Raw genomic sequence first — 27,443 nt, 5'->3', positions numbered from 1 at the left:
CCCCTATTTCTCGCTAACCTTTCGCCTCCTGCTTGGTTGCAAGATCAACAAATTGCAGCGAAGCAAAACATGCAGAAAACAAAGCTGCCTTATTTAAAATCCATCATATTAGACCAGAGCCCAAAGAGCCAAAATGAGTCATTCTGATTAATTACATGATTTTCTCTCATACATTACCTTCCAAAATATGTCCCGCAATCATCGAAATGGGTTCATAATTACACACGAATGTTTTTAATTAATACAGAACAATACGTTTGGGTCATTGTAGCTTTGCAGCGAGGGCCATTAGCAGTGGGACGTTCCAGCAGGGCTTTAATCAGTAATTCTGCTCGCAAATGTGGAACAACGAAAGCTTGCGGAAGACAGCAGTGTATGTTCAGACGTTTAGATATCTGTGCGCTGGGAATATACATCCGTCTAAGCTCTCCCTCCCGGTGATACAGCCTTGGTTCAAATGCATTTGATAAAATGCAACTGGGTGAATACGAAAACAAAATAATGAGTTTTTGTGTTGCATGGTCTCCTGCATGCACTCGGGTTCCCATGGAGAGCGTAAATCCATAACTAAATGGAGAGCGATGGTACAAAATAACATCAAAATAATAACTCTTGCACCTTCTATAAGCTCATTGATTTGTAATATTGTTTACTGTGCTTTATAATAAAACCAAATCAAGAAAAAAAGTAATAATCACAGCAGCTAATATGTACCAGCATCACTGTGAATAAATTATTCATAGGAAACAGAACGACGGCGTCTGAAACCACAACATAAGTGCAAAGCCTGGAAACAAACGTGCAGTCGGATTTTAAAATAGCACCATCATGTGTTTCTAATAACACTGAAGTGCTTGACTTTTTTTCTGATTGGAATATAGAGCTTAGGAACTTAGACGCTCACAAAAGAACATACTCTATTGTATTCTATTGTACTCAGTTATACTCTATTATAGTCCTTGTTTCTTTAGCCGTAATTTAAAAACAACACCTGCACTTGTAAAACCGTCTCCTCATCCTTCACTTAGTACTTCAGTGATACTCAGCAGTGTCACAGCTGTGTGGTGGCCAGTGTAGACCAGAGTGCTGAGTGTGACACTGAGACACTCGTGACTATCGCCATTGAGAAGATCGGCGTCACTGATGGTGAAGCCCTGATATCCACTGCTGAGGAATTCATGCACACCAGCTCATCTGAAACGCTGATGAAGGTCACGACTAGGAAACGTAACGGCAGCTCTGGGCATGATCTCGGATCTTCACTCAAGAGAAAACGCACACAAAAGAAAATAATTTTCTGTGCCGCACTGGACTCTGATTTGAGTGGTTTCATTTTGTGGTTGAGGTCATTTTTGCACATCAGTGCTGTTCACCATTATTGGCAAATCTATTTTTGGTGTTGTTTTTTTCATGTTTGTTTTCCTCATGGTGATTTCTGGCCGTTCTAGATTGGACTTCAGTTTGATGTGCAGACCTCTTTGTACAGCTGATCATTAACCAAACCAAGACCCCCCCCCCCCCCCCCCCCCCCCCCATCCTCACCACAAGGCTGGCTCTCTAAGATGTAAACTTCAGGAAATATGTCGACATATTTCGAGGGGGTCATTCTGGGACTTGCGAAGGAACAGAGCTTTCAGATAATCCCTGCCAGAGACACGACGGCTCACTAGAGGGCCTTTTTCCTCCGAAAATAATGCCCTGTGAAAACAATACCAGCCTCCCTGGGGGTGTGGTTAAAGATTATTTCGGTTCCAGGAGCCCGGAGCAGAAGAAGAGGCGGGGCTTCGTTCAGCTCAAAGGAAACTGCTGAGAGGCGGCTGCGGCGACCGACGCTCGGCACGCGGGCCCGTGAGCGCCGACGGAGTCTGGGACACCAGATTACTGTAATTCTCCTGAACCCTGTCCGCCGTCTGCAGGGTCAGGACGAGGGCGGAGGGAGCCGTCAGAACGCCGCGCGCCCACCGAACGGCTTAGGGGCGATGACGAGGGTGAGCAGGCGCCCTAAGCCGCTCGGAGATCAGGAGAATATTGACAGCCGGTGCCAGAGAATTAGTTTTGCCGGCTGCGACGAAGGAGTTCTAACAATAGCACCACTCGTTCTCCAGTCTCTGGCTGTGTCCACCAAGAATCCACTTCAGAAAGATGGCGAGGCACCACCCTGTTCTTTCTCTAGTTTTAAGAAGCTCGGCTGTCTGTTGCAGGACAGCATCTCCTTCAGAACTGCAACTCCAGTTCATCAAGACTTCATCCACATACGTGACCTACAGAGAAAAAAACCCATTAATTATGCCCAGAACGCCCTTTCAGACTTTACTTTCTGTTTTGAAGTCAGCACTAAAGCCCAACTTTGTCAACATTACCAGAAATTGACAGAATACAGATTTGAAGAGGCTTTTGTGTTACGTGTCTGATGCATCAAAACAGACCAAACCTGTGTGCACGCTCTGTGCACCCTCAGAATATTATGTTAATTGATCAATTGTTGGAACGTATCTCCTTGGCACCAGCGGTAGAGGATGGCCTGTACATGTCCCCATTTCTCCCGTTTTGTCTTCGTATTGATTCCCTACCCGTTGTTTTTGCCGCGGTGCGTTCGCAAAATATCCTCAAGGCATCTTTCTGTGTATCTGGGCTCCCGCCTCGCACAGGGGCAAAGAAATGAGGCTGGATGAAGGTTAATTTCTCAGCAGATGAAAATACGCTAGAAGGAAACCGGGAATGAATAATGCAGAGTGGGCGTGTCAGAGCGGGAGGACACACCCCTCGATGGTGTGCTTAGAATCAGGTCATAGTCTATGCGGATCTCCCGTGGCGTGTGGCATTGTGTTGTAATAGCAACTGCAGTTTGAACTTTAAAGTAAATAACATGAGGACAGAACTGTGGTAAAATGACAATAATCTGTCTGTGTTGCATTAATGTAACTGTGAATTCAGTGGTGTAATTTTGATGGTGTAATTTCCATCAAAGATGATCTTAACATAAGCATAGAAATCATAGAGCTGCATTCAATTTCAACCTAGTTCTCTTAAGGAAGTAATTGTGACTTCCTGAGCATATTGCATGTAAAATATACTCTTACTAAAGCTGGCATATGTTTATATAGGCTAATCTATCGTTTTTTATTAGTATTTATATATACTGAGTTTTATGTACTCTGAAGTGCCACATGGTAACTTGGTTTGAACGGTATGTTTCCAGTAACCTCTTTTGTGAAGGACCTGTTTTTAAAAGCTTTTACAGTATAAATGTTTTTAAAAGCCTGATACCTGCATCTGGGTCAAAACCACGTCACTCAGCAGAGTACAGGGACCAGTGCAGGGTATAGGACTTTACTGGGACCAGTGCATGGTATAGGACTGTACTTGGACCAGTGTAGGGTACAGGACTAAAGAGGGACCAGTGCAGGGTACAGGACTGTACTGGGACCTGACTGTACTGGGACCAGTGCAGGGTACAACAGTGGTTCCAGAAGTGGTTAATTCAATTGCAACTGGCAATTGACTGTATGAGTTGCAGCCATAGAGGAGGTGTAACAGGTTACAGGTGTTACTGTTACTGTTACAGTAGTCCTGCAGGTACCAGTGTTGTATTAGCCACTGACTATTAAACACACTTCTAACAACCATGATTGTGTAAAACCGTTAAAGCATTTTTACAAAAATTGTCTAAGAAGTATGTTTTAATTAAAATTTTTAAAATCTAAATATATTTATTTTTGTTACATTGGGTTTTTTATTGGTTACTTACGTAATGCAAACCAGTGGAGGTAGATGAGTGAAAATGAGGTTGTGTCTCTAGTGACCTGAGGTATGATATAGGGGTTAAAAGCATCTTCCCTTGACTTCAGTACTATATTTACACATGCAAAATGTGTTGAGGGAGCTTAAACCAGATTAAACCAGCTTAAACCAGCCAGCAAATAAATTAATGGAACACGGCACCAGCACATGAATTAATGGAACTAAGAGGTTCTGGCAGAGCCTTCAGCCTGTGCCAGCCGGTGGGCCAGGCCCACTGGGCTCACACGGGGAGTTAGTTCTCCTCCTCCGCCCGGGAGGGAGGGTTGGAGTGGGGGTAGAAGCATTAGAGCTGCGAGTCATGGAAGAGTCATGGAAGCTCAGACCCTCTTCATCGCCAGGTGCGGGGGTTGAGGGAGAGAAGGTACAACCCTTAACTGTCTTCATCTTTTCAGGTGTTTTTCTCTCCAAATCCCCAGAAATGAGCAGAAGTGAGATCCTGTTGTGTCTCGGCACATGTGTTAAATGTTAAGGTGTCAACGCCGTAGCTGCATGTACTGATAGTAGCTGTTGTCCTGTAGTACAGCACTGGAAAAGTGTATCTACAATGTTTTATTTGTTATGAAACTCAAGTGTGGTCTCCTACTGGTGCCGGAGAGCTGAGACCTCTGGGAGGCTTCAGTGTGTGTGTGTGTGTGTGTGTGTGTGTGTGTGTGTGTGTGTGTGTGTGTGTGTGTGTGTGTGAGAGAGAGAGAGAGAGAGAGAGAAAGTGACTTTTGAAGTGAATCTGGCAGTGCGTGGAGCAGGTTTGGCAGGAGTGGTAGAATGGACAGCTTCATAGTCCCCCTCGCCAAGTTGTCAGTGCTGATCGATCTCCCAAACAGAGTGTGTTGACATGAATGAGGCTAAGGATCTCAGCTGAAGAGCCCAACAAGCAAATAATATGAAAATGACACAGAGAACAGAGCGTCTGCGCGATCGAGAGCGAAAAAGACGGATGTGTAAACAAGACTGCTGCATCTTAATTAAAGCTGTGAAGCTCGCGTTCTCGATTGTCATCAACTTCTCTTTGAATGAAAGTTTTCTAAAGCTTCTTGTTTCCCTCCCTGTCATGCGTAACACACAAATTGGCAAACGTTTTGCTTCCGACGCGCCTACTAATTGATTTGCCACATTAGGCCGAATAGTGTAATCAGGACACATTAAAAACATTTTCACTTGCTCTAAAACGCTGAGAAACTTGCTCTAAAACGCTGGAGCCAACATATCTTTGAAAATACATGAAATCTATTATGGAAGAGGTTGGCAATGCAGGGGGATTTACTGGCAGAATCTCCTTTATGCTAATTTGCCTTCAATAAAACCTTATTTGATTTGATGTCAAGAGCCTCTAAATGAAAAGCCTAGATCATTCACCATGGTCTCCATAAAGAAGCCACTCAAACTTACACTCAAATTAATCTTTCACACTTTGGCATGCAGAATAGCGAGCTGATTGGAGATTAATCGTGTTAGGAAATTCCACTGACTAGCTCTCCATTAGAGTGGCAATCAGGAATACATGAATAGACAGATGCATAATAAGAAGACTTTGTTGTCAGTCTTCTTCAGTGCTCATCAGTTCTGTGTGATCATAAAGGGTCACAAGTCCACACTAAGCCCGTAGTGACTTCTCTAACTATTTTAAATTTGATGCTTTCCTCATTTAAGCATTAATTAAGATAAATAATATTTATCCTTCTTGTCATCTTAATTTGTCAGGGTAGACTGCAGAGACGGGGAGATACATTAGGATTCTAGGGGATGATACAGGGATGTGGTTTTATGATCTGATTGACAAAAGTGAATGTTTGTAGTCATAATTTAATACACTGTGTGGCACGAACACTGTGTGCGTTCTTCAACAAACCCCACCCCAACAGACAGGGATGGGTGTGTCAGCTCCATGTTGTGAAGATTATTTTCTTCAGTGGGGACAGAACAGCTTTTCAACCTGAAGGGAGGATTGCGCAGAAATCATGGAGATATGACAAGACAACCTACTTCATCTGCTAAAAAACTAAAGCTCGGCAGAAACGTCATCTTTTGGCAGGACTCTCAAGAATGAGGCCAAAGCAACACAGGAGTGAATGAACAGCAAAAAGGTGAATTTACAACTGCCAGGCCAAAGTCCAGATCTCTGTCCAGTCAAGTGTCTCTAATGCTATTTGAGGATTGTGGTGAACAACCTGGATCAAAGGTGAAAGGGCAAAATGGGTGAGAATTATTCCCAAACAGTAGGCAAAGCTCATAGACCTTTAGTCCAATAGATGTGGAGATGTTATTGCAGCAAAAGGTGACTCAATCAAGGACTTTGTGTAAAATTGAGAAACTGAATAATCATTCATGCAGCATTGCAAGATTTGCAATTACTTGTAATGTTTGCAATTAAATTACTGGCTGGACAGTCGATATAAGTGTCCATTTATAATCCAGATGAATATATAAGATATATATGTTAAATAGAGATATAATTAATTTTATGGGGTTTGAATATTTTTAAGGCACTGTATATTCATGGGGAAGTTTAGTCTGCACAATGTGCAAGGTTATCTGTGGGTTTTACCTATAGGTCTTACCTGTGGTCTTACCTGTAGGTCTTACCTGTGGGTCTTACCTGTTCAATTACCTGTAGGTTTTCCCTGTGGGTCTTTTTTCAGCATGCTTGTTTGTGTGTTATGCAGTGTTATATATTGGGTCACGTTTGTACATTTATGCATTTAGGCTCCAGGAGTCATGGTTAGATGTGATTCTGGGATTCTTCTGTTTTTCCGTGTACTCATATTTATTATAATATACAATACAATATAGTTTTATTGTGTGTGTGTGTGTGTGTGTGTGTGTGTGTGTGTGTGTGTGTGTGTGTGTGTGTGTGTGTGTGTGTGTGTGTGTATGTTTTCTTTTAATGAAAATGTTTCTTTCTTTCACTTTGATGCAAAATCAACATCCAAATCAGTAGGTTTGTTAGTCATGGATAATAATTTACTTTCAATATCACACTTAACACATGCACACAAAAAACACATTTTATGGAATATAATGTGTTTCTAGTTTTGACTGCAGTGGAATAAGTTAATCTCTGGAATTTGTAGTCAGTCATTAATTTTCTAGCAATCCTACAAATTATCATTGATTATTTATATGGTCATTCACTTTTTATATCTGATTTTCTCTATCATGTTCACAAAGATCTATCAGAATTAATTTAATATGACAGAGGCCAGTTAACATTCGTAAAATCAATTCATCTGCCTGAATGCATCCATGACCACTGCTCAGTTTCCAGCTCATAAACAGAGGTCAACCTCATTCTACCCCACTGGACTATGTTTAAATGGTCTTAACATTTGTAACGTTCATATGCTGCCAATTATTGATATTTGACCGCATTGCCCAGTCAGCCATTGGTTCAAATCATCACATGATTTGCATGAGCCAACGAGCCCTATGCTTTGTGCTCCTCGTGTGACCTGCTTCCTTAATGGCACGAGCACATCGATCTCTGATTGGCCATCTCTGGAGTTTAATGTCCCATCATGCTCCTCTTCAGTAGAGCCTGTTTGTTCTCATAACTTCTCACTTCACTCTGCCACCTCGTTTATCCCCGGGGCGACAGAAGGCGGGGATAAGAGAGTTAAGCCCCGCCCTACCCTACATTTGGGGGCGTGGCAAGTCTGTGGCCCATTAAAGAGACTATTGAGCTTCTGTCACATTGGCAACACCTGCAATGCCTCCCCCGCCCCCCGCCTGCCACATTACTGGCACGTCCAGGTGCCAAATTGCTCCGTGTCTCCACAGACAAGAGTCCAGATCGTGGAGGACAGGCCACCTCCGACGAGCCTGTGACTAGCCTGCTGGGAATTCAGCGCTAATCCTTATTGGGGCGCACTGTAGAAGTGATGATAGAAACCAGAATGAGTTTCAATAGCTCTGCCCAGGAGAAGAGCACCAGCAATACCTGAGGGAACCTCTTGTAACTGAAAGGAGCCTCTGTGAAAGAATCCATACACCTCCACACAGCTCAGAAATGGTGAATAGTGGCTCACATGAGTAGATATGTTAGAGTGTAATAAAAAAACAGTATAACATGAATATTACTGGTTTGCTCAGATTTCGTCTCATGCAAAAACAATACCTGTTTCTTTTGTATTGTTTAGTATTGCCATGGAAGGGGGAGTGACTCCGTGTTGACTGCAGTAGTGCTGGACACAGGGATGGGGCAAATTAGTTAAACTCATACACCTGTACATTTTACAAGTTTGTTCATATTTTAAGTATAATAGTAGCTTTCATAATTCATAAGTATTAAATAAGTATTATAAAATTGAATAGAGCTTCATGATAGGAAAAGATTATTTTTCCTGGATTTATTTGCATGTGTTTGTGTGGCTGAGGACGGGGGTGGGGGGGGGGGGGGGGTGTTGTGTAGGGGGTAATGGGGCTGTGTGTTAGAAACATCTGTCTCCAGAAACATCTGTCTCCAGCAATGCTTTCCCATTCATCAGCCTGGGCTGTCAGCGGCGAGTGAATTGATGGCCCTGGTTGGCCTGCTCCCTCACATCATCTGCAAGCTTGTCCGTTTCACACGTCTCTGGGTAAAGGGACTTGTTATCACACCAGGGCTTTCCTGGAGAAATGATAACAGACACAAACTCACCCTTATGGGTCGCACTTTAACGCTCGGGTTAGAGGCATGTGGTGAGACGGTAACACTGGAGAGTTACTCGTTGTTACAGAATGTTGCATCACAGAGCTAATCATTTTTTTTTTTTTGAGTGATTGAAGAACTGTGTTGTTGATTGCAATCGACTTTCAGCTATTTTAATGTCTCGCAACAACCACACTACAAGAAATTTGTGACTGTAAGCTGTGCTACAGCATTGGTTCCAAAACGAAATCTCAAGAAATAGCGTCCAGGATAAAATCTTTAAAATGTCTTCGGTTCCCTTTTCAGATGGTTTATGAGTCGCCATTGAAATGACAAAGAGCACTTTTAATGGGCCTGACACTCACTCAATTAGCACGGGTGACTGCTTTTATGATGAAAGCTCCAACTTCCCCAGCTCAGCATCTAGTGGAGACACTTTCCCCCGGTGACACGCAATATTGGATTGACCTGGCGGGCTCAGCAGAGGGGACGACATCATTAGCGGGCGGTCTGACGTGACCTTTACGAGGGCGTGTTTGCACTCGGCCGGTTTGCACTCGGCCGGTTAAGAACCGCGTTCGAGGCCCGGTGCCGGATCGCAGTGGTTTAATGGAAGGCAGTGTTGGGAATGACAGTTCAGCTCTGCTGTCGCTGATGGAGTTGTCAGCTGTTCTAATGAGTTCCAGTCTCTTTCCCAAGCCTGAGTAGAGGGTGATCTTTTGCTCATCATTTTTTTAATTGTTTGTTGTAATCTAAAGGCTGCTTTGTTTTTTTTGTTTTTTTTTTAAGATAATTTCTTGGTGAAGGTTCTTCCCAAATCTTTCTGTTTTAGTCATGGCCTGTTCCCACTCATCAGGTAATTCACTCCTGTCACACAACATCTGCCAATCAGCGAGGGCGAGGGCGGTCACATGCTTTCTCCAAGGCACATGCGACCAATCAAATCTTGCAGCATCAGGGGGTGGAGTAATGTACCATCTGATGATGCATGAGCTCAGAGATGCTCATGATTGGCCAGTGTCACTGTAATTGACAGGGGAGGGTGAGTAAGCCACGCCCACCTCCGGCTCAGAGTCCCAGTCACAGATGGCGGTGGCTCATCAGGGCTCAAGCTCACGATCTCCTGATGATGAATCAAACACGTTGCTGTCCTGCCAATTGTTCAGTTCTGACCACAAAAAGACTTGAAAAAACCGTGATAGCTGATCTGTGACTTGTAAGATATTTGCAGTCCAAAAAACAGTTAAACGGATTACGTACAAATCGCTTGCTTGTGTGGGTCTTTTTGTGTTTGTTGACCATGTGGCTCAGGGTGACAGGAAGCAGTAAGCTACAGGGTTATGCAAATTTTGGTTTTGAGCTTATTGTTTAGAGCTTTGGTTGGAGATTGGTGAACACAGCTGGTGTCAGCCCTTTAGTGTGTGCACGCTCTTGCCTAAAGCCAGGGAGAACATTATTGATCCTCACAGATGTTGGGAAACAGGTGCTGAATAATCCAACGAAATGTTCCTACCCTCTCAATTTCCATCAAGGCACTGACGTTTGTCTACACTGGAATCTTTAACTGCTGCAGTATCACAGAAACAGAAATCAATGGTATGTCAAAGTGTGTGTGTGTGAGTGTGTGGGTGAGTGTGTGTGTGTGTGTGTGTGTGTGTGTGTGTGTGTGTGTGTGTGTGTGTGTGTGTGTGTGCCATTGCCTCATTACTCAGGTGGGAGGGATGATTTGACACACTTTGTGAAACTTAACATACAACACTAGTGGAGTTGGACACACACGTACACGTACGTTGGTTTTCACACACGTACACGTACATTGGTTTTCACACACGTACACGTACGTTGGTTTTCACACACGTACACGTACGTTGGTTTTCACACACGTACACGTACGTTGGTTTTCACACACGTACACGTACGTTGGTTTTCACACACGTACAGTGGTTAAGGACACCAAGAGAGGTGAAGTGCTGCTCTAACAGACAACAGCACAAAGAAAACAGGGATTCCACCGTGACCCTGAAACCCTAAACCTGGTGAAGGTGAAGTGAGTTAAAGTTGCTCTTGACTGTGGAACACAGTGAGGAGGTTATTGTCATGGTGATCATTGTCAGTGATTCTCTCTTCTGTGTCCAAGCCTTCAATTTCACATGCCTAAACTGTTTTGATATATAATAATGGTACTTTTGCAGAATTATGTAACATGTAATCTCACCAAGTATAAGAATTACAATAAGGTGCAGGTGTTCCGTTCAAGTTCAGTGTGGCTGTAGTTTGTTTGTAATGAGCACTGATCTCATTACAATCTATTCATATACTATTCATATATTAATATTATCTTTAATCTTAACCAATCGTAACGCTTCTTGCACTCTGTCATACAAACATTTATAAATCATCAAAAAAATATTTTATGAAAAAGATCATTTATATAGCTATCAGTTAATACAAATATTTTCTTTCTGATCTGTTGCATGCACACACCCTGTTGGACTTATCATGCAGATGTGTAGAAATGGTGACGAGCAGTGGGGAGGAATCAGAGATTGAGCAAATCTATCCATGGAGCATTCAACCATTATCTTAATACCAATTCATCATTAGCAAACATGTGAATGGGAACCTATTGCACAGCTCCTTTTAAATGGGTGAAGGTAGCTCAGTGGTCAGAGAACTGGGGCACGAGCGACTGTGGGCTTGATCCCAGCAAAGCGAGACGCCCTTGAGCAACAGTAGATCCCTACAGCTTGGACAGGTTACCTTAGACCAGCTAAAGAACAACAGATATCATGTCACATTTAAAGGATTGTGCCTAGTGTCATAGTAAAGAAACAAGAGATGGAAACAGGAAAAGGTCAAAGGTCAGCAAGCATAGACAGGATAAGACAGGACCTACCACGCTGTAAAGTCTAACCCCAAAGAGAAAGAGCAGCTCTTTGGTTTACGATGTGGCAAACCTCAGGTGACAATTAAGCATTCGAGTTTGCAAAATTAATCGGGTTTGTGGTTCCGTTTTATCTGTGTGCTTGTGAGGCGAATGCTTGAATGCGTTTGCAGGAGGTTTTCTTTCCTAACGCACAACAGCAGTGAAAGCAGGAACCCCAGGCAGCGTCATTCATATCATTCCGTTGGGACGCGCACGTTTTGCGTCATTAAGAAACGCTCATAATTATACTTGTGTCATACAATGGAAATTTAGTAAAAACCACATCTGGTGATGTGTGGGTCTTTCAAGAACCCTGGCCAAGCGAGCCGGGGGACCGTGTTCTGCCCATGACTGATTTTAATGACACGGTGTGTAACGAATCCGTTCACAAACAGAAAAAAAGGCGCGTTTCGCTTGCGTGCAGCGGGAGCATTCCGCGGTTTGTAATTTCATTCCGCCGCCGATTTTATTCTGAAAGCAACACCCCATTATGACCACTGCAAGCAATCAACATGCATACAGGGCCCGAGATTAATGGGCGTCTATAGCGAGTTCACGGCTGATTGTCATTTGTGCTGCGGCTCGGAGGCGAGCGGAATGTCAATGGAACGGATCCGACGTGCCTCTCAGCTGGTGCCGCAGATCCGCGGCGGAGGGGACGGCCGCCAGCCCATGAAAAATGCATGCGGCCCGGCGAGCTCCTCCACAGCCTCTCATCGGAATTCCGCTCCCGCCCCGACCGGCCGAGCGGCAGGAATATCAATTACGTTTACAATCTGGGTGGCGGGGAGTGAGCCGGGCGTGGAGACCCCACTTCATATGGACCGCCATATACGGACAATGGGTGTCGATGTTCGCTGAGGAAACCGCTACATATATAGAGCTGAATGAGAACACACGGCACTCTTGTAATGTGGTAATGGAAAAACTAAAATTGTGGCGACTGGTTTTAACAAGTTGGGTGTGGGTGAGGGTTAAGAAGTTTAGATGTGGCACCTTCAGTGGGTGTGTAAGATACTGACTTGTCCGTCTCCTTTTGCAGGAGAACCCCTATATGTGCAATAATGAATGTGACGCCGCCACAGAAGAGCTGGCCCACCCGCCCGAGCTGATGTTCGACTCCGAGGGGCGAAACCCCACCACCTTCTGGCAGTCGACGTCGTGGAAGAAATACCCCAAGCCCCTACAGGTCAACATCACCCTGTCCTGGAACAAGACCATCGAGCTGACCGATGACATCGTCATTACTTTTGAGTCGGGCCGGCCCGAGCAGATGGTTCTGGAGAAGTCGTTGGACTACGGCCGCTCCTGGCAGCCCTACCAGTTCTACGCCACGGACTGCCTGGACGCCTTTACCATGGAGCCCAAGACGGTGCACGAGCTGACGCAGCACACCCTGCTGGACATCATCTGCACGGAGGACTACTCCCGGGGATACGTGTGGAAATACGACAAGACGGTGCGCTTCGAGATCAAGGACCGCTTCGCGCTGTTCGCCGGGCCCAGACTGCACAACATGGCCTCGCTGTACGGCCAGCTGGACACCACCAAGAACCTGAGGGACTTCTTCACCTTGACCGACCTCCGTATCCGGCTGCTACGGCCCGCAACGGGAGCCACTATGGTGGACGAGAACAACCTCTCCAGATACTTCTACGCCATCTCTGATGTGAGAGTGCAGGGCAGGTAAGTCCGTACGGGGGCCTCGTTGCCTTCAATTATTCAGACCGCGGCAGCTCCTGGTGAGCTGGCGTCCATGATCCCAGAGAAAATGGCAGAGGAGGAACATCAGATGCTCTGCGTTCATGCTCCAATTAGTTCGTCTCCAGCGGTGTTTCAAAGGCAGACCGTGGCTTAAAATATCACCCCAAGCCATATAATGGCACAATAGAAAAAGAATGAAAACACGCCAGCTGTTCCGCAAATTGGGCCGGAGTGGCTCGTAAGCAGTTGGTTTATGTGAGAATAACGTCGTTCATGATGACACGCTAGATTGCTCCTCAGTGGGTCTAAATGTGGCGCTCCAAATTTGGATGCAGAGGGCTGCAGACATAGATTAGGGCAATTAGACAGGCTGCTAATTGGAATGAGACTAATCTACTAATTAAGAACATTTACCGTTGATTAAATAATTAACACCAGGGAGTCATTGCTGTTCCAGGGAGAAATTCCTGGGTGACAAAAATATGACATTGCATTTTTAATGAACACTTTGTGTGATTGATGGAAATAATGTATATGTTTTGCTAATCTCCATTTTCAGCACTTGGGCTTTATAAATGTTTTAACCGTACTATACAGAAAGTCCTGGTGCTATTCATAAAGTCCTGGATTTCGCCTTGAGACATTCCTGTACATAAGAAAACCGCGGTTATGACTCCTCATAGACCAAGAAATGTTTTGACTGATTCTGTGGGTTTTTTTGCCTACTGCACTGAATGTGTCTATGAATTTCCAAGTAGGCTCAGGAAATTACTCAGGAGTTCATAGGAGACACTACCTTGTTTGAGCAGAAACAAATATGTCAGAAGTATTTGGTCTGTCTATGATACTACGAGCAGCTATAATGGAAACTGGCTCCATACTGTAAATGTTATACCCCACCTGACATCGGAAGTCAAGGGGTTTTCATGAAATGCTTATAGATGGATGTAGAATGAGAGTCTTTGTGCTTTAAGCCAAACTGAGGTAGTGAGTGCAGATCTGATCTTCATGAAGCCAAATGAATGTAACATTGATGTGATTTGGCAGCAGGGGGGGTTCTGTATAGCTGTGTTTGTGCAGTGACTGTAGATAATATGCCACTCTTGCATCTAGAGGCTCTGATTTGCGCCCCTGCCTCTCACTTCCTGTTCTGGAATGCTAATTCCAGTAAAGAGGAGCTAAGTGTCTTCTTTAATGAAGGCATTCAGGGCGGAGTGCTACCTCAGTGTGTTGAGAGGCTGTTGAGAGAGGGGGCAGAATAAGGGGTGGGGCTGGGCGGGGTTGAGGCTGCGCAGGGCAGGGCAGGGGCGGAGCTGGGCAGGGCAGGGGTGGAGCTGGGCAGGCTGAGGGTTTCAGTGCACACCGTGTGCTCCTACAACGACACTGATTATCACACCACCTACAAATTACACTCAAACGTAGTGATAAGTTCACAGTGTCACGTTTTCCTTTCAACACCGGTTTTTTTCTTTTCTTCCCTACTTCAAACATGGCGGGGCACCCTGCCGTTAATGAAATTGGATGGCTTTCTTAAAAGAATAATACGTCACTGTCTTTGTATACAATAAAAGGCTCTTTATTAAAGCGCTTCCTGGAAACAGTTAAGACGAGGAGAGGTTCTATTCAGAAGGGCCCTTCATGTCCTGTGAGCGTTTCATTTACCTGTTTGTCAGATGACGAGTTCAGAGAATTCAGCTCGCTGCAGAATACCATAAGGGAGACAAACAAACATAGGTGACTTGGCTGTCAAAATTACAGCACAGATAATTTGAATAGGGTTCTGAAGTGACTGATTGGTGTATCTCTTCTAATCAATGACATTTAGTCCATTACATGTACCAAAGAAAAAATGATGGACTTTCCTGAGTATTTTCAAACAGCTGGACTGCTATTCTGCCTTTCTCACTCTGGGGATCTATCAATTTATTTTTAGATCAAAAGTCATACAAAAAAGAGAAGTGGCTAGACTTCACTTCCTGCTCTTTGTAATAAGGATACTGCATTGCAATTCTACATGTAAGCTACTCTTCAGTCAATGTTTGTGTTCTTCCAGCTGAAGTTGTTTATTTGGTAGACTATTTCTCCACAGTTCATTTACTTGAGCATGGCTGCAGGCATCTCTACCCTTGGACTTATGGTGCCTCTGGTTCAATCAAAATGTCATTCTTTAGTTATTCTTTAGTAATCATAATAATCAAGGTCATGTACCAAATACACACACACACACACACACACACTATATTGCCAAAAATCACTTCCATGGCCATGAAGTGGTAGGACACGTAAACTAACGGAGCTGGGTCAGCAGATGCTGAAGAACTTAGTGCAAAGAGGTCGTCAACTTTCTGCAGTCAATCACTACAAACATCCAAACTTCATGTGGCCTTCAGATTAGGTCAAGAACAGTGTGCAGGGAGCTTCATGGAATGTGTTTTCATGGTCGGGCATCCAAGCCATACATCACCAAGTGGTGTAAAGCTTGTTTCACTGGACTGCTTCTCCATCTGGCAATCTGATGGACGAGTCTGGGTTTGGCAGTTGCCAGGAGAACGGTACTTGTCTGACTGCATTGTGCTAAGTGTAAAGTTTGGTGGAGGGGGGGATTATGGTGTGGGGTTGTTTTTCAAGAGCTGGGCTTGGCCCATTAATTCCAGTGAAAGGAACTCTGAATGCTTCCATAAAGGTCCATAAAGACTTGTGTGGATGAACTTGACTGGCCTGCACATAGTCCTGACCTCAACCTGATTGAACACCTTTGGGATGAATTAGAGCGGAGACTGAGAGCCAGGCCTTCTCATCCAACATCAGTATGTGACCTCACAAATGCACGGCTGGAAGAATGGTCAAAAATCCCCATAAACACACTCCTTCCCAGAAAAATTGAAGCTGTTCTAGCTGCAAAGGGTCATATTGAACCCTATTGATCAGGGTATGGGATGTCACTTAAGCTCATTTGTGAGTCAAGGAAGGTGAGTGAATACTTTTGGCAATAGTGTGTGTGTGTGTGTGTGTGTGTGTGTGTGTGTGTGTGTGTGTGTGTGTGTGTCTGCACTCTCTGGCCCATCAATATGTCTATAGCTTGTTTCTGTAGTAGCCCGCTTAAGAATACCTGAGAAGTTGAGAAGTCTCTTTCTGTCAGAGACTGAAAGAAGAAACAGACAGAGGATTCACTCCATGGTTGTTCCAGTGGAGGTGGTATACTCGGTTCTGTGACCCCTAGACTGGGCGAGTGGCTTCAGCATTCAACAGATCCCAGGAATGATAACTGATGTGTGTGTGTGTGTGTGTGTGTGTGTGTGTGTGTGTATACACTCACCAGCCACTTTATTAGGTACACCGTGCTAGTACCGAGTAGCCTTCGAGAAGCCCTTTTGCCTTCAGAACTGCCCTAATCCTTTGTGACATAGATTCAACAAGGTACTAGTGTTGTCACGATACTAAGAATTACAACTTCGATACGATACTTTAAAAAGTATTGAAATTCGATACGATTTTCGATACCAAAGTCAGATATTGTGCTCATTTCCGTTTTAAAGGCTTTTTATTTATTTTTTATAAACAAACATATTGTATTTTGTTTCACAAATGTCAAATAAATAAAAGGTGTAGTCCCTACCACATTAAAACAGAAAAATAAATAATTGCACATTAATATAAATTAACATAAATAATAGTAGTGCACTCTGGAATTCACATTTAGAAGTTAAAAAAGGCTAGTGCAAAAAGTGTATTTTAAGTATACTTTAAACAACTTTAAGTCTTTAAGTAACTAAAACTTCAGTATTAGAGTTCAGTATTCATAGATGATTGATCCATTGTAGTACGATCACTCTTTTTTTCTCCCTGTATGCTGTCGCACTTACGACATTTGGTAGGATACCATAATCGGACACATAATAATGTATGCTATAATACTAGAAATGGGAATAATCACCAACCTCTTGGAATGTTTTGTACAAATATGCGTGCCTTCAGGTGTTTGGCCAGATTCGTTGTGTTAAGCTAGGTTTAAACTTTTGCGAGTGACCGTAGCGCGCGAGTCCGCACACCTTGTCCGCGTGCTTGAAAATGCTTGAAACAAATAGCTGTCTGACTGAACCGTTCTCTTGTATTACGTTAACAAATATGAGCCTCTTGTAATTCCAGGACGAAACATGAGAGAACGTGAAGACGTTAAAATTGGGCGTTTTGAAAATAAACAACCATTAAATAATGTGATAAAAAAGCGAATAATTTCGAGTATATGTATAAATATTTAACTAAAGTTTAACGTGCTGGGAAATATTGAAATGGACCTTGAAAGTGACGTACAAGTGCTTTAATTCCACCTTGTTGGTGTATGAACCCTACAAACATGATTGTTCATTGCGCTGCGGCGCGCGCTAAGTTACAAAATTCTAGAGGTGCACGACCTCGCGAATTGACAGCGCGCGAGGCTACCGTATGGAGTCAAATTAGGGTCTTTAATGGTGACGAAAAAAAAATAATATCGCAAATATAAGATTAGCATTTTGCATTTTACGTTCCTAATTTGTTTCTGCAATGCTTTCCCTCTTTTGCGTTTCTTTCTTTTCTTTGCGTTTCACATTTTATGTTGCTGCTTTTGTTTTGCAATACTTTCTCCCTTTTGTGTTTCTTTCTTTTGTTTGCGCGTCACTGCTTTTCTTTGCGTCTCGCATTTTACGTTCATAATTTTTTTTTGCGCTTCTCTCTTTTCTTTGCTCCGGTTTTACCCTCTGTGTGGGGGCGGGGAAAGAGGCGTGGCCAAAAGCGAAAGGCGTGCTGTGAACGTTCAGCGTCAGTTCAGCTTCCTTCCACTCGCTGAACTGAACTGCTGCTGCAGCGCATCTGGTGTTAAAGGAAGAGAGAGGTCGGGTGTGTGCGAGGTGGTGGCGCATTTCAGGGCATTGTTTTTATTCGCTCAGGTTTTCAAAAGATCATTTCAAACCGACCTCAGTAAAATGTTAATAATAATAATAATAATAATATATATATTTTTAAACGAAGTTTTAAAAGGGCACTTTCGTTGATAAAGGGCAGAGTTGGTGGTGCTTTAGCACCTGATGTCTATGTCTGCACGCATATACCTGTGGTCCAGCTGGGCGACCGTCTGCCATGATACCAGTAACTAAATTGCCGCGCTGTGTGACGGTTCAACTGATGACGCTGAACGTTCACAGCACGCCTTTCGCTCTTGGCCACGCCTCTTTCCCCGCCCCCACACAGAGGGTAAAACCGGAGCAAAGAAAAGAGAGAAGCGCAAAAAAAAATTATGAACATAAAATGCGAGACGCAAAGAAAAGCAGTGACGCGCAAACAAAAGAAAGAAACGCAAAAGGGAGAAAGTATTGCAGAAACAAATTAGGAACGTAAAATGCAAAATGCTAATCTTATATTTGCGATATTATTATTTTTTCGTCACCATTAAAGTCCCTAATTTGACTCCATACTACCGCGATTACATCATTTTCACCGCGCGGACCCTCGCGTTGCTCGCGGCGCGTCAAGTATAAACCAGGCTTTAGCGCCCTTCGTTGAAATGTTCCGAAAGCACCGCCTGCAAACTGGCTTGTTCATGTCCTTCGGTTTTCCATCTGTATCTGCTTCGAATCCAAAGTATTTCCACACAGCACTTCTGCTGCTTTCCCTGTTTAATTAAGACGAGCTGCGAACACACTGCGTTTGTTTTAGCTGCCATTTCAGCATTACCAACTGTTCTGTGCATTACGGCACCTTGGGTGGGTCAAACGAAAGCGCATTTTATGTAAAAAGAATCGATTGGCTCCTTTGGTTGGTACAGCTTTAAAGCACCGTTTGCAGACCGGTTTTGAAGTGTCCACGGGGTTGCCATGACTGTCTGAAATGTATGTGAATAATTCCGTATTTCGCTTCGTGCGTGTAGTTTTTCAACAAGCTGAGGACGGTCCGCAATATTGCTTGTATTATCAGCCATCGTACACGTTTCTTCTTATTCTGCAGAGAGGAGGCAAGCGCTGCACTGCTGTACGCGCACACTGCCCCCGTGTGGCACTCTTTGGAAATACTGCTCTTAAAAAAAAAACGCACTTAGTCCTATAGCACCGATACTAAGCAAACTGGGTATAGTACCGTTTTTAATGACGAAGTATCGCAATACTACTCTAGTATCGGTATACCGTGCAACACTACTGGAAACATTCATCAGAGAGTCTGGTCCATATTGACATGATAGCATCACGCAGTTGCTGCAGATTTGTCGGCTGCACATCCATGATGTGAATCTCCCGTTCCACCACATCCCAAATGTGTTCTATTAGATCTGGTGACTGTGGAGTCCATTCGAGTACAGTGAACTTATTGTCGTATTCAAGAAACCAGTCTGAAATAATTCACGCGTTACGACATGGCGCATTATCCTGCTGGAAGTAATCATCAGAAGATGGATACACTGGTCATACAGGGATGGACATGGTCAACAACAATACTCAGGTAGGCTGTGGTGTTGACACAATGCTCAATTGGTTCTAATGGGCCCAAAGTGTGCCAGGAAAATATCCCCCACACCATTGCACCACAACCACCAGCCTGAACCATTGATACAAGGCAGGATGGATCCATGCTTTCATGTTGTTGATGCCAAATTCTGACCCTACCATCTGAATGTAACAGCAGAATTCGAGACTCATCAGACCAGGCAACATTTTTCCAATCTTCTATTGTCCAACTTTGGTGAGCCTGTGTGAATTGTAGCCTCAGTTTCCTGTTCTTAGCTGACAGGAGTGGCACCCAGTGTGGTCTTCAGCTGCTGTAGCCCAGCAGCTTCAAGGTTCGATGTGTTGTGCGTTCAGAGATGCTCTTCTGCATGCCTCGGTTGTAACGACTGGTTATTTGAGTTACTGTTGTGGTTCTATCAGTTCGAACCAGTTTGGCCATTCTCCTCTGACCTCTGGCATCAACAAGGCATTTGCGCCCACAGAACTGCCGCTCACTGGATATTTTCTCTTTTTCAGACCATTCTCTGTAAACCCTAGAGATGGAAAATCTCAGTAGATCAGATCAGTAGAACCAGTCAGTCTGGCACCAACAACCATGCCATGTTCAAAGTCACTTAAATCACCTTTCTTCCCCATTCTAATGCACGCTTTGACCTGCAGCAGATCGTTTTGGCCATGTCTACATGCCTAAATGCATTGAGTTGCTGCCATGTGATTGGCTGATTCGACATTTGCGTTAATGAGCTGTTGGACAGGTGTACCTAATAAAGTGGCCGGTGAGTGTGTGAGTATCACACCAGAGTTTCATCTTCTGCTGGAGTTTCAGCTTTTGGGAAGAAGCATGAAAAACAGTGAATTCCCACTCAGTGGGTCATTGCTCTTCTCATCGAGCTTCAACTAACGTGTTCATGCACTGCTAGGTGGCAGTTTTGGCACGAGTGGGAGAATGCCAGCAAGCCATTAAAGTCTTGTCCTGATGGCACAATGAGATGCAAAAATCACACCTTCTGTTATCATATTTTTATTCCCATCTGCCACTAAACCTTACAAAAACCACAAAAACTGTTTTCACACCAGAGCTGGTATTTACAGCTTACTTCAAACCCCTACAGCACAGTTAGTACTTTTTTCATTGTTGAAGCTCTTTGTTTCTTAATATCAGAGTGAAATGCACTTTACATTGTTGGATATGTATATATTGCCAAGCGGAATTCAGCTCACTGAATGTGGAAAAATGACTGCATCATTTTAGCCCAGGGGTGGGCAATTAATTTTTACAAGGGGCCACATGAGAAACCTGAATTGTGTCAGAGGGCCACACAAATGAAAATGACGTCATTACGGTGGCCCTGCCCACCTCGCACGAACTTCCGCAAACGGTGGAGGCGTTTATACTTGCCGCGTCACATTCTGTGTAGTGTTCTCCGAAACTATGTGTGTTAGCCGGGTTGTTGACTGGGGGGGTGGCGAACGTAAGATGGACACAAATTCAGTATTATATCTCATCGATTTGGCGCCCCCTCCAGTGCTGCGCCCCTATGCGTCGCATACGCTGCATACCCCCTTTTTGCGCCACTGTGTGTTCAAAAACAATGGAAGGAAGATTTACCTGACCAATTTTAATGTTGCTTTTTGTTTCAGATTTGAAAAGTGCTGGAATTTAGGCTAAATACTTGAAAATGTTTGAAATTGTATACTTAGTTTCACAACAAATAGCCATCTGAATTAACAGTTTTCTTGTATTACATTAACAAATACGAGCCTCTTGTAATTCCAGGACGAAACATGGGAGAATGTGAAGACTTTAAACAACCATTAAATAATGTGATAAAAAAGCAAATTATTTTGAATCATTTTGAGTATATGTATAAATATTTAACTTATATTGAAATGGGAAATATTGAAATGGACCTTGAAAGTGACGTACAAATGCTTTAATTCCACCTTGTAAAGGTGTATGAACCCTGCAAACATGCCTTTGTCCATCGCGCTGAGGCGTGGCGTGCGTGCGAAGTTACAAAATTCAAGAGGTGCACGACCTCGCGAATCAACAGCATGCGAGGCCCTGGCGCACGGGCAGAGCCACCGCGATTATGTCATTTTCGCCGCGCGGACCCCCGCGCTGCTCGCGCTGTGTCAAGTATAAACCAGGCTTAAACCTAGCTTTAAACAGTGTTCTCAAGTCTCACGCATTGAGCGTGTGACACACGCATTTGACCGTCTTCACACGCCACACTTCCGATTTCACACGGCGAAAAAAAAATAAAAATGTAGTTTATTTACCTCAGATCCACATCTATGTCGCCCAACTTACGTTGCCCCCCCGCTCAACAACTTCGCCACAACCTCCCCCCCGCTCAACAATTTACGGTCGCCACCGACTCTCACACTCTGAAATGAATTCTAAACTTGAGAGCCCTGCTTTAAAGCACTTCTACGGCAGTTTCAAGGTCCATTTCAATATTTCCCAGCTGACTCAGGTTCTCTCTAAGCTCGGTTTCTGGAATGGAAAACCCTGAGTTTTCGTTAACTCTGAGTTTACTTACCCAGTTTCTTCACTGAATCCGCCTTCTGGAATACCCCCTGTTCAGTCAGCTATTTGTTGTGAATCGAAATACAGTTACAATTTCAAGTACTTTAGCCAACATTCCAGCACTTTTCAAACCTGGAACACAATTTACAATTATAATTTGTCACGTAAATGTTCCGCCCTTCGCGGAGGTTCGTGCGAGGGGTGCGGAGTAGCGCGCTACATTCACTCGCGAAAATATACATTTTGCCTTAACTTGTCGCTAATCACCTACAGTGTTTCTTGCACAGCTCACACACAAGCACGTACATCCACACGGAATTAACAAAAACGTAGCGCTTTCAAAATAAAAGCGTCACAGTTGTATTGCACGCACGACATAGATATTTGTTAAATTTATGATTGGCCTCTCTCGGACCGGACAGGGACGCACAACGGGCCGGATGTGGCCCGCGGGCCGTAGTTTGCCCAGGCCTGTTTTAGCCACTGGGCATGCTAATTCTGAATCACTAAAATACACATCAGAGCACTACCTCAGTTCACTACCCGCGATCACTTCAGCCACGTGTACCTGTGTCCACCACGATGGTTTAGATCATTTTCTCACACACAACAGATTCACTTACCAGATGCTGAAGTGTTGGAGTGACAGTGAAGAAGAATGAGTAAGATTACTAAATTTAAAAAAAGCTCTCAGTTATAAGATTTAAAACGAACATGAGGCTTTTACTGCAACCAGTCACTCATTACTTGGTTTTTATTATAATTTGTTTTTTTTAAGAACGTGTTTCATTTTGACATATTTGACATAGCATTTTTATTATTATTATTATTTTTTTTATGGTTCTAAAATTCAAACATTCTCCTGTGTTTAGGTCTGCACATTAAGATCAGTCTGTCACGTGTGGTCAGGTTTGGTGCCAATCATTTTCACATGTCAGATGTTTATACGACAATTACAGGCTTTGCTGAGGTTGTAAATAATAAAAGAGAGACAGGGGGGTAGAGGGGCAACACAAGCCTCCCTCAAGGCACATCGTAAACAGGGCGACACACACGTCTACACAAAGGCTGCGCTATTTGGGGCTTTTCAGTCATTGTCTTGTCCGAGTCAGTTCCTTTGCATTCATTAACTATAACTTCCAAGCATCCCTTCACTGGTAGAGGGCATTTTGTAACATTACAAATAATTTTTAAAAATCAAATTTACGAGTATCAAATTTACAAATAAAAGTTATAAGTATTTTTTCTAGGTGGGACAATTTTTTCTGCCCCACGTTACACAATTCTGTTTCAAATGCCCCAGACTAACAGCCTCCTCTGTGTTTAACTTCGGGAGGGTAAGCTGCAGTATGACTGAGGCCTTCATTAGCGTACCACGCCTTCAGATCAGCATAAGAGCTTCATAATGAGTCGTTTCATTTCAGAGGGAGCGTACACGGCCTCCCAGCGAATCCAGTCACGGCGCTGCAATTCAAATCGGATTTGGCCGCGGCGGAGTAATCGGAGCGGGGGAATTGTGTTCTGATGAGTTCCTAATATTTCCCCGGAAATTTGCGGCGTGCCGCTGAGGTCGACTACATTTCGAGAGGAGACACAAACAATTTGCCCGAGATGTATTACATTCCACCCAGACGAGCGAGGAAATTGGGTGGTAGGCCGAGGTAGGCGGGCCTAATAGGAATCCTCATTTCAATACCATCACAGCACGGGAGAGTATGGCCATGAGTGGGAATAGGGGACGGGGCAAGATCACTGCCAAAGTTGGTATTCTCAAGGCAAAGTGCATGTCGAAGAATGACAGCGATGGCCCGCCAGAACAGGCGTTTACGCACCTGTGCAAATGGAGATGGAGTGCAGAATTAGTGTCTGAGCAGACCACAGCGTTTACTGCATAACTGGATATAGTGCACATCAAAGGTGGGGGACACGAGTCACATGACCTCACCCACAAATCCGGGTGCTTGTGACTTACACGAGCAGGGAGTGTCTGGTAGGACTTGACATGATAAATGTAACTTTTTTTTTTTTTATATGTGCCCTACTGTATTTTTTAAGTGATGCTTCTGTTGAAGATGGCATTTTAACACCTAACAGCTCGAGTACAAACTGCCTTTGTTAAAAATAAATACCCCAATGATTTTGGAAGTAGATTTATCAGTTACAGTCATTTATAGTAAGCTGGTTAACCAATAGCAAAACAACCTTTTACTACTCTAGCCAGTGGGGTGGCTACCTTGTGACTTTTTTCCACTAATACTCAACTTGCGTGGACATGGCGGCTGTCTTTCTGCTGTCAATGAGACTTAAATCAAGACAAGTGGTAATCAGCTGAGACCTAACTGTGACTAGCATATATATGACTTACTCGCGTTTCTGGTGTATATAGAGATTGGATCAATATACACTATATTGCCAAAAAAGTATTCGCTTACTCATCCAAATTATCGGAATCAGGTGTTCCAATCACTTCCATGGCCACAGGTGTATAAAATGAAGGACCTAGGCATTCAGACTGTTTTTACAAACATCGGTGTAAGAATGGGTCGCTCTCAGGAGCTTTCCTGCGTAGGATGCCACCTGTGCCACAAATCCAGTCGTGAAATTTTCTCGCTCCTAAGTATTCCACAGTGAACTGTCAGCTGTATTATAAGTAAATTGGAGTGTTTGGGAACGACAGCAACTCAGCCATGAAGTGGTAGGACACGTAAACTAACGGAGCGGGGTCAGTGGATGCTGAAGCGTATAGTGCAAAGAGGTCGCTAACTTTCTACAGAGTCAATCACTACAGACATCCAAACTTCATGTGGGCTTCAGATTAGCTCAAGAACTGTGTGCAGAGAGCTTCATGGAATGGGTTTCCATGGTCGAGCAGCTGCATCCAAGCCATACATCACCAAGTGCAACGTAAAGTGTCGAATGTAGTGGTGTAAACTTGTTGCACTGGACTCTAGAGCAGTGGAGGCGCGTTCTCCAGTAGAGTGACGAATCACGCTTCTCCATCTGGCAATCAGATGGACGAGTCTGGGTTTGGTGGTTGCCAGGAGAACAGTACTTGTCTGACTGCATTGTGCCAAGTGTAATGTTTGGTGGAGGGGGGGGTTATGGTGTGGGGCAGTAGCGAACTGTGACCATTATACCTGGGCCCGCTCCCAATACCCCCCCTGAATTGAAAGGACTGAATCGAAACTAGCTAGCGGTGGTAAGCTAACAACAGCTACTGTCGCCACAGCAGGCGGAAATTATCATACAGTTAAGCCCGCCCATTAAGACGGAAGATATGATTGGTCAATATTACTGTCATTTGAAACTGATATTGCTGAATTGTAACTGCCAGGCCCTCTGTAAACGAACAGCGGGCATCACAGTCCTGATAGGGGGAGATACAGGCTCACAGGCTTCCACTTAACCCCTCACCTTCCAACACAGATTGAATAGACATAGGTGAATAATTTATTTGCTTATATTTTTGTAACTGTTTAGGTGTCGATTGTCAAACTGTAAGTAGATAAAATAAAATTGGATAAATTATATATATTTATGTTTTAAGAATATTTTAGGCCCTCTGAGAGGGCCCTGATGGTTCCCCACTGGTGTGGGGGTGTTTTTCAGGTGCTGGGCTTGGCCTGTTAATTCCACTGAAAGGAACTCTGAATGCTTCAGCATACTAAAACATTTTGGACAATTCCATGCTCCCAACTTTGTGGGAACAGTTTGGAGCTGGCCCCTTCCTCTTCCAACATGACAAGGTCCATAAAGACATGGACAGAGTCTGGTGTGGATGAACTTGACTGGCCTGCACAGAGTCCTGACCTCAACCCAATAGAACACCTTTGGGATGAATTAGAGCAGAGACTGAGAGCCAGGCCTTCTTGTCCAACATCAGTATATGATCTAACAAATGCGCTTCTGGAAGAATGGTCAAAAATCCTCATAAACACACTCCTAAACCTTGTGGACAGCCTTCCCAGTAGGGTTGAAACTGTTCTAGCTGCAAAGGTTGGAACAACATCATATTGTACCCTATGGATTAGGAATGGGATGTCACTTAAGCTCATATGTGAGTCAATGAAGGTGAGTGAATACTTTTGGCAATATAGTGTATAAAACACAATATGTAAAGACTGTAAAGTTAACAGTAGTTTAACAAATCAACAGTCTATTTCACAAATGTCTAAGTGTGATAAGTGTCAGCATAAGTGTCAGACTTGTATCATAAATTAAAGAATAAGCAGAATAAAAAGAAAAACAAAGAAAAAATGAGTAGAATCTAGGTGTGAAGGCCAGTGGTGGAGCTAGACTTTTTTTTCAAGGGGTGGCCAAACGGTGACCAAGGTTTTATCAGAGGGGTCCATATACAAATGATGAACGAAAGGAAACACATATTTTCTCTTAAAATGACCATTTCCAGTGGGGTGGCACTAGGAGTGGCAAGGGCTCTGTTGGGGGTGGCAATTGCCACCTCTGCCACCCCCCCCCCCCCCCCCGTCACCTTCCCGCTCTTTCTGAGGGGATTTTTCGACGGGTTACTCGCCACTACATTTTGCATTCAGCGCTACACCCAGCCTCTCCCTCCACCTCCAAAGACGTCAAAAGGAGATCTCCACGCTCTAGCCACCCCTAGGGGGCGCCGTGTTTCCAAGGCGGAGTGAACGTGAGAATGGACACCTGTTTTCACCTCAAACCTAGTAAAGGTTTGACAACACATACGAGTCTTGTCGTCCCTGCTGATGTGCTCCATAGACACAGTGGATTAAATTCGATTTGATTACAAGTTGCTCTGCTGTTCTATTGGTTTGTGATTCCCTGCTGTCTCTCCTCGTATATTCAGAATTAGCCTAAACAAAATTAGCCTATTACACATTATAGCTTTTGTACCCTAAGGTAGATCCAAAACAATAGAAAACACATTACAAAATAAGACTGTAATAAGACAGCGAGACTATGCAGTGTGCTATTTACATCCATTTACCAAGTAAGCAAGCTATCAGTAATTCCCCCATCAAGCCAGCCCAGTTCTATCATCTACCTTTAGAGTGCTATATGAGGGAATTGCTTCTTTTATTTACTTCGCTATTTGTTCCACACACTTGGACAAACTGCAAAGAACAAGCTATCACAAAGTTTGATGAAGTTTCCCAGTGTAATGGCAAACCACCACTCAAAAACCCAGTGTGCCATTTTGGAAGATAATTCAAACATTACTTAATAATAATACATCCATTTCACTCCCCTGTAGTGCTTGTCCACGAGGTTCTTCGAGAACTCAATCGGTTGTAGTGATTGAGGGAAGTCAATTTCTCTTCTCACAGTGGCAACAAGTTAAGCAACTTTTCCGCAGCGTTGGGTTCGGGGTGCGCGTCTGGAGGACGGGGATGCCTGTCA

At 43.9% G+C, this 27,443-nt stretch overlaps 1 protein-coding gene across 4 annotated transcripts in view; it reads left to right on the top strand.

Moving 5' to 3' along the window:
- The window catches only part of ntng1b (netrin g1b), a 50,302-nt gene that overhangs the window by 9,869 nt on the left and 12,990 nt on the right, over positions 1-27,443 (top strand). For 3 of the 4 annotated variants that reach the window (XM_076981486.1, XM_076981485.1, XM_076981487.1), the window contains exon 3: positions 12,394-13,037. In XM_076981486.1, the coding sequence (XP_076837601.1) occupies positions 12,394-13,037 (644 nt within the window). Of the gene's footprint in view, positions 1-5,749; positions 5,883-12,393; positions 13,038-27,443 lie in introns of those variants that run through there. The other variant, XM_076981488.1, reaches the window with a different exon arrangement.

This window comes from Brachyhypopomus gauderio, chromosome 19 (genome assembly GCF_052324685.1).
Source record: "Brachyhypopomus gauderio isolate BG-103 chromosome 19, BGAUD_0.2, whole genome shotgun sequence".
Lineage (NCBI taxonomy): Eukaryota > Metazoa > Chordata > Actinopteri > Gymnotiformes > Hypopomidae > Brachyhypopomus > Brachyhypopomus gauderio.
Note: the sequence above shows the minus strand (reverse complement) of the source record. Positions and strands in the feature narration are given on the sequence as shown.